Consider the following 12,056-nt stretch of genomic DNA (forward strand, 5'->3'; position numbering starts at 1 on the left):
GGTGATGCCCAAGTCCATGTATGTGTGAGACCAGAGCTGGCGGAGGTGAGAGGAAGTGAGTCTCGGAAACTGGCTGCAGAGAGTGCCAGCTGTAGGTACGCTCTAGATAAGAGGCTGGGCAGGGGCTGGGCACTCAGGTTAAGATCCCGGTATGTGGGCATCCTCTGCCTTCACCCCCATAGCCTCTTCTCAAAAGACCACTGGGCACAGCTCAGCCAGCTCCCCGGATGTTCTAATAGAATCCAGGCACCCGCCCCCGGCTGAGGCTCCATCTTTCAGCATCTGGCGCCTGTGTGTTTCCGGCCATCCATCTGAAGCCCAGCTGAGCTCCACCAGAGTCAGGTACTCAGATGGGGGCCTGTCCCTCCAACTGTTGACAGCCTTGAGGCAGGAGAGATGTTGTAGGGACCGGAGCCAGCTGTGCAACCACAGTCCTTGGGATACCTAGCCCTGCTGTGTGGCTTTGGGCAGACTCTCCCTCTCTGGGCCTCTGGGTAGAATATTCAGTCCCCAAGGTCAGCTGTAAAGTTCTGAGCTCAAGCCTCTTGAGAATAGGACAGGGGGCTCTGCTTCTGTCCAGAGACAGCCAGCTGCTTGTCTGGGGCCATACAGCAAAGTGGGCTGGGCCTGGAAGGGGGGCGGAGAGGCGGCCCAGCCTGCCTGAGCTCCCCGGCACCTAGAAACCATTTTCCCAAGTTGGCATGAAGCGCCGGGGCTCTCCCGAGATGAGGGTAGCGGCCCTCCTCCACCCCCGGTTCCCATCTTCCACCCCCTTGCCCCAGCCCCACCCTACCAAAAATAAACCCAGACCACCCCATTTTGTACCAGCCGGACCCACCCAGCCCCTCCAGAGCCAGTTGAGTCACCGCTCCAAGCTGCTCCTTTTTTTAACTGTCTGAGTCACTGGTTGTGGCCATGGCTCCATGACACATGCCTCAGGCTACAGCCACGCCACAGCCTCCAACTGCACAACCAAGGGAGGGGTCCGAATAGAGGCTGGCGGCAGGTGTGAGCCCAGGCCGCAGCCTCTGCCAGTAACACCTCCAGGCCTGGGGGAATCCGCCCCCTAGCAAGCCAGGGCTCAGGCCTGTCCCCAATGGCCCTGGCACTACCTTGCCTCATCAGCCCAGGACCGTCTTTCAGGGAATCTTGGTGACAAAGCCCATCGGGGTCCACCATGCCCCCACAGCTTTTCTTAGCCTCCAACAGGTCTGGCCCTCCACCCTGAGACTGAGGGTCTCCAGGCCCTGGGCCCTGCAGTGGTGGGAGTGGGCAAGGCTTGGCCTCCTGGGGTGATGGGCACAGAGATGCTTAGTTCAGGCCGTTCCTTACTGGATCCAGCTCAGACCTTGACCACACTGCCCAGAGCACCATGAAGACTTTCTGTGGCACAGAGGCTTCCACTTGAAGTCTCTTCTGGCTTCTCTATCCCCTTCTCCACATGGTGTCAGCCAAGCTACAGGCCTCTCTTCCCCCACCCCTCTGTCTCTTCCCCGTGTCTGTCTCTCGGTCTCTGACCCTGCTCTGTTCCCTTTCCTTCACCCATCCCCGTCCCCGTGGCAACCCAGAGCACTGCCTCTGCATCCGGCAACCCCCAACAGGTCCTTCCTTGTCTTCCCAGCAGACACAACACACCCTCACCTCCACGCATTCCCACAAGGGGCTCTGGGCCCCAGGGACCAATCCTGAGAGAAATTTTCCATCCCCTCACCCAAGTCCCCTCCTTCCCCCACCCCAAAGCACAGGCTACATCCTGTCATCCTGTCATCCTGTCATCCTGTCATAGGGGATGTCAGGATCCCACGGGCACTTCCTCAGAGGCTGAGAAAGGGGGGCAGGGGGCCTGGGAATGGCCCCACCCCCAGCCCCTGCCTGAGCGGGAGCCTGCACAACCTCAGCCCCAGCCATCTCCTGTCTGTGGCTATGGCCTCCAGCTATAAATAGGGGCTCTGATGCTATTTTCTTTAAAAACAAGCACCAGACTCTGTCACCACAGGCCCAGAAAAGCACTCCCTGGCTGGGGCAGTCCCCGACCTCGCCCCAGCCATTGTGTCCAGCCCCCTGCCTGGGCACTGGAGTCCTGGAGGGAGAGGAGGACTGAAGAGAAGCCGGGAGGTGAGACACAGTGGGGGAGAGAGCTGGGGCCAGCTTGCAGACGGAGCCCCTGCGGCTGGCTCAACCAGAGAGAACACAGCTGCCCCTCTCCCCACGTTGGACCCCTCCCCCTGCTTCCCATCTCCCTTCACCAAGCAGAGCCAGTCTTGTTCCAGAGACACAGGGTGTTAGCAGAGAGGCCACAGTGCACAACTCCCCAAGCCACAGCTGAGCGTCTTTGCAGAGAAGGAACTTTGGGCTGTGGGGAAGGGTGGGGGAAGACTTCCTGTCCTGTCTGAAGGAACAGGAGGGCATTCCACAGGCAGAGAGGGAAGAAGAGCTGGCCAGGCAGGAGGCCCAGCCTGAGCAAAGGCTGGGAGTGGGGACCTGTCAGTCGTGGATGGAAAACAGCCCAAGGTCTAGTGAGGCTGGCATGTGGGATGTTCAAGGGAGGTGACCAGGAAAACCTGGCAGGGCTGGGGCAGGGTCACCCAGCACTTTCAGTGCCATACTAGGGTGGGGGCTTGATCGTGGGGCAATGAGGAGCCATTGAAGGCTTCCAGACAAGGGTAGATGACAGAGTGACTTTCAGTTTGGGTTAACTGTGGCTGCTATTAGCAAAACAAGGCAGGAACTTCATTGAGCCAGACAAAGGATGGTGACCATCTGCCTTGTGGGATGGCACAGAAGAGCAAGAGGAGGAGATGAATTTGAAAGGGAATTTGGGGGCAAGATGGTTGGAACATGGGGAAGGAGGAGGGAGAATGTCCAAAACGACTTTCAGATTTCCACCCAGCAGTGGGTGGGTGGTGAGGCCTTCTCTGGAAGGCAGGCAGGTTTGGGAACAGATGACACTGAGTCTGGCTGGAGCTGGGTGGGCTTGGGTGTGTCTGGTACAGATGTCTCTGGGGCATTGGCAGGTGGGCCCAGAGCCCTGGAGAGTTGGGCTTGTGGCCTCTTAGGCCAGAAGTGGCTGCACTATACCTGCTGTAGTGACCACACCTCTCTATCAGCCACTAACGGCTGAGCTGGGCTGGGCAAGCCAGGTTTGTGTCAGGCTCCCCATCCAGGCTGCACAGATGGGAAGACTGAAGCCAAAGAGAGCATGGCTGCATGTGGCTAGGAGGTGTTGGGGGGGGGGGGGTGGATGGAGGTAGTCCCTGTCCCAAGCCCCTGCTTCCTCTGGTCTCCTGGACATGGGACTTCCACCTGTGGGATTATCCCCTTCGGATAGGGGAACTGAGGCAGAGGGAGCGGTGGCTTCTCCAGGACACACAGACTCTTGAGCACAAGCTGGGCCAAATTGGTCCAGGCCTGTGTCCAGACCAACAGTCATTGCTTCCGCTAACCCCCCTTCCCAGCTCACACACTCACTGTCTCCAAGCCCAGTCTGCCAGGCTCGGGGAAGCCCCGAGGCACCTCCCCAAGGGCCCTACCCCTAACGGTTTCTCATCCCAGAGCTGAAAGGGAGCTCAGAGATGAGCAACAGGCTGCCACATGCTTTCTGACTCTGGATTCAGCCCAAGAGAGGGGGTGGCCCCACAGCCCCCCTGGGCCAGGCTTCTTGCCCACGCCCTTGCCTCTCCACCCTCTTCCCTGACCTCTAAGACCCCAGTGGGCATGGCTGACACTTATCACTGGCTTTTGGAACATGCCATCCTTAGCCAGCCCTGGAGAAGAGCCCTCCCTGATCCAGCCAGCCCCAGAACCGGACCCGCGTCCAGCCACACCAGGAGAGGCCGGCTGCCAAGCCAACCATGGAAAGCAAAGGCTCTCCCCTCCCTTCTTCGCTCTCCCCAACCCCAGGAGACCCTGAAAACAGGAAGGGAAAAAGTGTGTCTTCCCCAGGCAAGGGGCCAGCTCTCACACCCTCATCCCGCTGCCCCGCTTCCGATTCACACGCAACAATAACCCCCCCGCCACTGCTTCTGTGTGCACATGCCCCTCCCTGATACCACAACACCCAGCTCCAGAGCCCCGAGCACAGGGGCTCAAATCCAGCTCTGCCACTGCTCCTCCTGACGCCTTAGCACAGGTGGTGCTCTCTTTGAGCCTCAGTTTCCTCACGGGTTAAATGGGAGCTACCTCACGGGAGCCTGTTGGGGGAAGGGGCTGTTGAGCAGGCCCAACGCCAGGTGAGGAGGGTCCCTTGCTCTGTTTCTTCCCTGCGAGACCCCCTACCTCAGCCTGGGCCCTCTAAGAGGAGGGCCCCCCCATCCCCCCCAGGGCCAGGAAAGCTGGGGAAAGGAGATATGGAAGAGGGCCTGGAAATCCAGCCGTCTCCCTGCACAAGGAGGAAAATTATAAGGCAAGGAAAAGCCTCTCAGAATTGCTCCATACCACAGCAGCCCCACCCCCTGTGCCTCAGGCTAGGGGAGCGACCGGGCTTCCTACAAAGACGCAATTGAGGCCCTGCTTCCTCCCCACCCCGGCCCTCCAGCCTGGGTGGACTCTGAGCTGCTTCTTCCAGCAAACCTCTCATTTTCCCTCCCGCTTCCTCTGTGCCACACATGGCCCCAGGGTTGGGACATGTGGCTGGGAACCCAGGGTACCAGCCCTGCCCCTGTCAGTGTCTATGGACCAAGTTTAGCATCGCCTAATCCACCAGTTCAGGGATACTCACCTTCTAGAAGAGGTCCCTAAATTGGAAATGTTTATATATATACATATATATATAGGAATATATATATATATAAATATACATATATAGATATATATACATATATATGTGTGTGTGTGTGTGTATATATATATATATATATATATATATATATATATGAATATATATATATATACCCCTTGGCTTGGGTGGCTTCTAATCTCTTGGTTAGAGGACGAGCCACTGAAGCCAGTGACCAGGGTCAGGATTCAGCCAATAGCTGAGAAAACTGTTGCCCTGCCCTGGCCTCCTTGACCTTGCAACCAAACAGAAGGTCAATTGCCCTGACAGTGAGTCCTGTGGTTCAAGAGTTCTTGGAATGTAGAGGAACAGGCCCACATTGACCCCGGCAGAGGTTTCCATAGGGTTGAGATGAGGAGGCCATTTGCCGTGAGCACATAGAGCCTGGCGTCCCGCATTCTACTGGGAAGCTACTATCTGCCAAGAGGAACAGCTACTTGTCTAAGTTCCGTGTGACTTTGAACTAAACTACTGTTGTTCCTATGGGCGTGGCTTGTGGGGTAAGAGAGGAGCAGGTGGTCAACAGGCCTCTGAGGTGGCCTTGGGTTATGGACTCTCAGGCTGGAAGCAGGGAGGCAGGAGAGCCAGAGCAGTGAGTGCTATGAGTCCGCAGGTGTGTGTGCATCTCCCAGGCAGCTAGCCCTGGCAGGTAGTAAGCATCTGGGCTTGGCTCTTGTGATCCCATTGTCACCACCATGAGCAGGTTATGTTGTCCCTTTGATCCGACCTAAAGTCTTTCCCTGTAACCTTCCCCCTGGTTACTCGCAGAGGTAATAAGCTTGGTGATAGCTCGGTTGAAAAGACTGAGCCTTGGGACGTGCTGAGGTGGGGGCTGACACTGAGTAGGCACAGGGTCAGGCATGCTCAGGAAAGGTCATGTCCAGTATCTAGAGCCAGACGGGACCCATCGCACCACATCCTCACCTGCCCCACACTCCCTTCCACACACTGTGATACGTGGCACTGACCTGCACTCAGTCACATTCGTGGCTATGTGCCACCCACTGTGACCATGCACAGGTCTTGGATGCTCTAGGGGACTGAGTATCAGCACACGGCATTGCTTTCCCAGCTCTGAAATGGAAGGGGGCAGTACAGGGATCTTCAGCGCCACTGGCCCCGGGGTCTGTAGCTCTGGTTCTAAATAAGTCTCCATCCTTCCTAGCCTCCTCGGAAGTGCCCTGGCTTGGGGACAGAAAGCTGGTAAAGAAAAAGCACATCCCTTGGAGGCACAAGGGGAGGGGATCTGGCCTGAGTTCTGCGGGACCTGGGTGACCTCAGGGTGGGCCCAGCTGCTGGGGCAGGGCACCTGGCCCATCTTTACTCTCACACAGGGCCACCCACATTACACCCATAGGGGAGACAGAGAGCCCTTCATCCCTGCCTTGGCCCTCCTAGGGCACTCCCCCACAGCCCCCCTCTGGCTTCTCAGAAGGACTCTCCCAGCCTCACCCCTGTCTGCCTAGGATGTGGATCTGGAACAGGATCTGCATACCTGGTGCCAAACCCCAAGGAGCTACGGTGAAGAAGTCTGGCTTCGCCGGACAGCAGGACCCCTCCCCCTCCCCAGTTGGCTGGCAGTGCCCCTGCCTCACTCTCCTCACTCCTATCCACAGCCTCAGGCTTGCTCCGACATCCAGCCTTCTGTGTCTCTCTTGGTTTCTCCTCCTTCATCTCCTTCTTTAAGCCTGCCTGGACCCCTGAGTTCAGTTTTTGTGGAGAAGGTTTTAAAATCTTTCTCATGCCTTCTGTCTCCCCCAGATTGGTTCTTCTTTTCCATGGCTGCATTGCTGTATTTGAGAATGAATGAATGAATGAATGAATGAATGAATATGGACCCCCCCCCCTTCTCTCCCCAACCATCTCTCACCTACTGCTCCATCTCAGTACCACTGGGTACACCTCCCCAACATACACACGTCCAGCTCTCCCACTGCCCCCCTTTGCCCCCGGGCCCTGGGCATGCCCCACTGGCCATCCTGCCCAGCAGCTCTGACTCCCAAACTTCCTCCCTTATAAAGTCAGGCGGCAGCAGACATCAGGAATGCTGCTGAGGCTGCCCATGACGCATGCTGGCTGTAGGGCCGCCTGGCTGCCCCCAGGCGACCAGGAATGTGTTGGGAGCAGGGCACACAGGGACTGCTTGCCTGGGAGTGGTGTGGGGTGGGGGGGTGCCTGCATGGGCGGGGCTCAGACAGGTGTCTGGGCCAAGAACTGACAGCTTTCTGCTTCTCTGTCAAACTGCTTCTCTGGAGCCTCCGTTTGTCTGTCAGGAAAGAGAAAGCCAAGCACCCTACTGCATGCTAAAGCTGCAGAGAACTTTGACATTGTAGAAGCCATCACTCAAGGATTGGGGGGTGGGGGGGCAGGGCTGGGGAGGCAAGAAGCCCCAGGCCTCACTCTCTAAACTGTCTTGGGGCAAGGGTGGTGCTCCCAGTTACAGCCGGCACGAGGCAGGGGGAAAAAGAGCCAACGGCAAAGAAAGACAGGGAGAGGCAGAGACAGGCAGCAAGGTGGCTAAGTGGCCAAGACTGAGACGGAGGAGATTAGGGAGAGAAAAAGGGAGAGACAGTCTGGCTAGCCCCAGGGGTCTTGAAGACTCAAAAGGATCAAGGTCTGCAGCAACCCCCACCCCCAGTGCCTGGAAAAGGGGCCCCCGCTTGAGACCCTGCCCCTGGCCAGCCTGGGAGAGCACCGTGGGAGCCTCCTAGGCAGAGATACTCCCCACATGGTGACCCTTTGTCCTAAGGGCCCGCTGACAGATGAGAGTAGAGTATCATGAGGGAAGTAAGCCTCATGCTTAGGGTCCCCAGAGGCAGGACTCAGGTCCCCATTCATAAACACGCTAGGAGTGCCCCCAGGGAGACAGGAGATGCCGGCACAACCTGAGCCCTGGCAGAGGGTGGCTTGCTGGGGGACGTTGGCCCAAGCTTCACCTCCCTGTCTGAGAAGGGGCTTAGGGGGAAAGACAGGCTCTTTCTGTGCCCCCAACCCTCGTCTCAGGAAGAGGGATGGAGCCACTCTGCCTTGGCCCAGACAGAAGCGCCCTGTCCGTGGGCAGGAAGGGTGGGAAGCTGTGGGATGTTCCACCTTCAGCAAACCTCTGGGAGGAATGGACGGGCGCCAGGCAGGGGGGCGGGAACCCTCCAGGAGCACACGGCCCCTTTCATGGAGCCAGGCCCAGCCAAGTCACGGCGGGCGGCGCCGAGGGGCAGGACGGGCCTGGGCACAATCACTGCTCTGTCCTGGCAGCTCCCAGCCCACACGCGCACACATGCACAAACACACAGCCTTATGCAAACCCAAAACACACCCCCAGCCACCCACACACTGGAACACACACGAAAATAGACCTCTATGTAGTCCTGGACACCCACCTACCTACCGTCTTTCAGGTAGAGAAACCCAGACATGCGGCATTCTTTCTGCCCCTCCCACTTACCCTCCCCTTGGGGCACCCTCCCCCCCCCCCCACACCGACCCATGCTAAAGTCTTGGCACCACCCAGGCAGCCCACACCATTAACCCTCTGCCTACCCATATCTGAGAGCAGACTCCCAGACCAGAAAGGGAACTTCGGGGCTAATCCCCACGACAGGAGGAGGGACTGGGAAGGAGTGCCCATTTTACAAGATGGTGACATTGAGGTAGACTGAGCCCCTTCTCCTGGCCCCAGGGGAAGCCCACACAGCTGATACAAGCCTGCACTGGTGTTTGATGAATCATGGGTCTTCTTGACCCAGGAGAGTCAAGGCCAAGTCTCCAAGCAGCACTGATACCTTCTCTCCTCCCCCAACTGCCCTGAGGCCGCAGTCAGGCCGAATAGGCTGGCCCTTGCTACTTTTCCCTCTACTCCTCTGTCTTCAACTGTCCCAGAGCCTGTATATCCCTGCTGCCAGTCTCTCCCTTGGCCTTGCTGCCCATTGAAACCACCCATTCCTCTCCCTCTCTCCTGCTCTACACCACCTTCACCTCCCCAAGGAAGCCCTCTGGGATTGACTCCTAAGTCACTTCTCTATCCTGCACTGTCTCTTCTTCATTCACAGCCCCCCTCCAACTGTCTCCCAGAACAGGGTTTCTGGGTTCTTGGAAATGCAGCCCATCAGAGACGATAAGGGGCAGCAGAAGGAGACCAGGAGGTGGGGGGAACGACACTGTCAGAGTTTCCAAAGCCCTGGCCAGCAAGACCTCAGAGGCCTCTGTTGGGGCGAGGGGGCTGCCTGGCCTGTGCACTTCCAGCAGCACAAGGCAGCTTGTGTGAGCGCTTCCCTGCCCAGCCCCACAGGAAACAGCAGGGCCCAGCCCCTCAATAGGCTCATTCAGACCCCAGCTCTCTGGAAAGTACCTCTACTTCCTGCCACCCTCCCACTCTGGCCTGAAAAACCAGGCCAAACAGGCTGCCGCACTCCCCTTCTGGGAGGGGGCTGGAGGCAGGTGGTTCAGTGGTTAGAGCCAGCCATCTACTTCACTTCCTGCCTGGTGTAGGCCCTGACCGTGACCGTGTCACGCATCTACCCTTAATAAGAGGGAATGTGGATGGGTGTGTGAGCTCCCACCCACTCAGGAGAGGGAGATGGACCCCTTCCCCTTGCATGGCAAACAGGTGAATGTTTAGCTTTCTGGGAGAGAGAACCCTGATTTGTAGCGTTTGCTTCTTTCCATTGTATAAATGTTCCCACCGGGCAACATCACCTGGCTTGCAAAAATCCTGAAAATTTAAGTCAGCTCTTGCCAGCTGCTATGAGCTCCAGGCTGCCAGAGTGACGGATCCATCCTGCGGGGGCCACTTGCCCCCGACCTTCCTTTCGACTGCCCTCAGTTTAGTGAGCTGCATTTTGGTCTCAAGAATCAAGGAACGCCCTTGCAGATACGGCACCCCTGCAGGTGCCTGCCCCCTGTCTGTTCTCTGGTCTGCCCCTCACTGGCACCAAGCTCTGCTGGGTCTGCTGGGTTTGGTGGTTCTCATCTGATACCTTTAGCCCCTCAGATGAGGTTCTGGCATTGCCAGCAAGTTCTGGCAAGAGGAGTGAACTCAAGGGGTTTCGACTCAGCCTAAGAGGAAGAGCATTATCGTTCTTGAACATCTGTCTGGACTCCTCCAGTGGCCGATGCCACATCCTCAGGCCCATGTCAGCTGGCTCAGGCTGGCCAGGGGCACGTGTGTGGGCTGGTGCCAGATCGTCCTTATCAAGGCCATCAGCCTTTACTCACTCACACGGGGTTTAAGAGAAGCCCAACAGAGATGAGTCACCTTTTTAACCCATTCCCGTCTCCCCTCCCTTCCCTAGCCCTGGACATCTGGGGACAGAGTCAAAGTTATATTTGGCCCTAATCTCTGCAAAAGGAATAAACCAGAAATTGTTGCAGCTGGTTGGAGGTCAAGGGAGGCTAATTTGGAGAAGCTGTTTGGAGGAGGCGGCAGCTTAAAAAGAGGAGGTATCCCGGTGCAGGACAAAAGGGGCCCTGCACAGTGACCACTGACCTTGGGAAACCCCAGATATGGCCTGCGTAGGCCATGTGGACCTGAGAGGCCCTCTGGCCCACTCTCCAAACCTTCGGCCCCTCCCAGGCCTTGTCTTCAGACAGACCCAGGCTTGGAGAAGTCAGCTGTTGTTCCCCAGCCGTGGTGGAAACAATAGGGCCGGATCTGACCACTCACCAGGGACTATCAATAGCTCTTCAGCAGGAAGCAATATGGGGTGATGTAGGAAGTTCTGGCCCATTTGGGGTCCAGCAATGCACATGGTCTCCATCTGGCCTCAGAGCCTTTGCTCCTTGCTGGACTCAAGCTGATGAGCTGCCACCCCCACCCCCAAAGACAGCTGGGAGCACGGTCCAAGAGAGAAGCGGAGATGGTGGGTACCACCACCAGGCCCCAGCCGTGGCCCCAGCCCACCCACAGAGGTAGGTCATGGCGTGGACAGTGTTGCCCAAGAGCCAAAGCATGGGGCATGTCGTAGAAAGAATTTGAGCAGGGATCAGTTTGAGGTAGGAACGGTTCTCCTGGAACTCCATTTCTGGGGGCTGCGACCACCAGGCCAGGTGACGCAGTGAGGGATGGTTTCCCTTTAGGCCCAAGAGGGACTAGACCCAGAATGGAGAATCCTCTAGGGCCCAGGAGATAAGAGTCAGAGCTGGCAGAGGCCCCTGGCTCCAGGAACCTTTGAGGAGGAGACCTGAGTTGCTTGGAATGTTTGGGTCTGGCTTCCTGTGGAGCCAAGTCTGGGCTGGACACAGGTGAAGCGGTGCCTTCTGGCGCCAGGACCAGGCAGGTGACAAGGCAGTGCCACACAGGAGAACTGTGCGGCCTCACCAGCATGAAACCCCCTCCCTGCAGCCCAGCCCACCTGTGTTCTCTGCAGTACCTCTCCTCCTCCAGGCAAGAGTCTGAACTTTGACCCCAGCTCCCTCTCTCCCAGCCTCCTTCTTTGGTGAGAACCACCTGGAGGTGCCCGTGGCCACAGCTTTGACCGACATAGACCTCCAGCTGCAGTTCTCCACGTCCCAGTCCGAAGCCTTGCTTCTCCTGGCAGCGGGCCAGTCTGACCACCTCCTGCTGCAACTCCACTCCGGACGCCTGCAGGTCAGTGACATCTCCCTGCTGGCCTCCTCCTCCAGCTTTGAATGGCCCCCAGCCAGTTGGGTGACCTGGTGTGAGTCACTTTCACCTTGGGGTCTCTAGGTCTCCACTGTGCAATGGCAGCTCCAAACGGGGGACTCCCACACAGATGGGCTGTGCCCTGCAGCCCTCCACCCACACTTCCCCCCACGACCCCCGACCGGGCTTGTGCTTTACCACACCACCCACCTGCATTCCAGCCCCCAAGTGGTCTCTCACTGCCAGGCCCCCGCTCATTCCACTCCCTCTGCCTGGGCCCTGCCTCACCCCAGCCCCGCCTTGAGTGTGGACATCGCTTCTTCCAGGAGGTGCTCACCTGGGCTGGGTACCCTCTCCTGGGCTCCCAGCAACCCCTGCAAATCCCTCTGCCCGAGCACCAGTCACCCTGCAGCTCCGTTGTCTGTCCACCATGGTAACAACCAGCCTACCAAAGCATCTCCATTTTTCCATTTCATCCTACAAGTCACCCCCAGCTTTATTAGCAAGGAGTCTTCTGGCTCTGTCTTGAGGCTCCCCCCAGCCGTGAAGAGTTTGAGAACCTGAGGCCTTAGTCCAGATTTGGGAAAGCCATCTGTTTCCACACCCCAGCGGGGAGAGGACTATGGGTGGTCATCCATCTGCTGCTGCCATTGCTTCTCACTGCCACAAGGTGTCACTGTTGAA

The 12,056-nt window shown here is 57.8% G+C and overlaps 1 protein-coding gene across 6 annotated transcripts in view; it reads left to right on the plus strand.

The window, feature by feature from the left end:
- CSPG4 (chondroitin sulfate proteoglycan 4) overlaps nucleotides 1–12,056 on the plus strand; it is a 40,228-nt gene that overhangs the window by 12,815 nt on the left and 15,357 nt on the right. For all 6 annotated transcript variants that reach the window (XM_078448903.2, XM_078448907.2, XM_060617992.3 and 3 more), the window contains one exon: nucleotides 11,194–11,357. In XM_078448903.2, the coding sequence (XP_078305029.2) occupies nucleotides 11,194–11,357 (164 nt within the window). The remainder of the gene's footprint in view (nucleotides 1–11,193; nucleotides 11,358–12,056) is intronic.

Source organism: Panthera onca, chromosome B3 (genome assembly GCF_046562875.1).
Source record: "Panthera onca isolate mPanOnc1 chromosome B3, mPanOnc1 haplotype 2, whole genome shotgun sequence".
NCBI lineage: Eukaryota > Metazoa > Chordata > Mammalia > Carnivora > Felidae > Panthera > Panthera onca.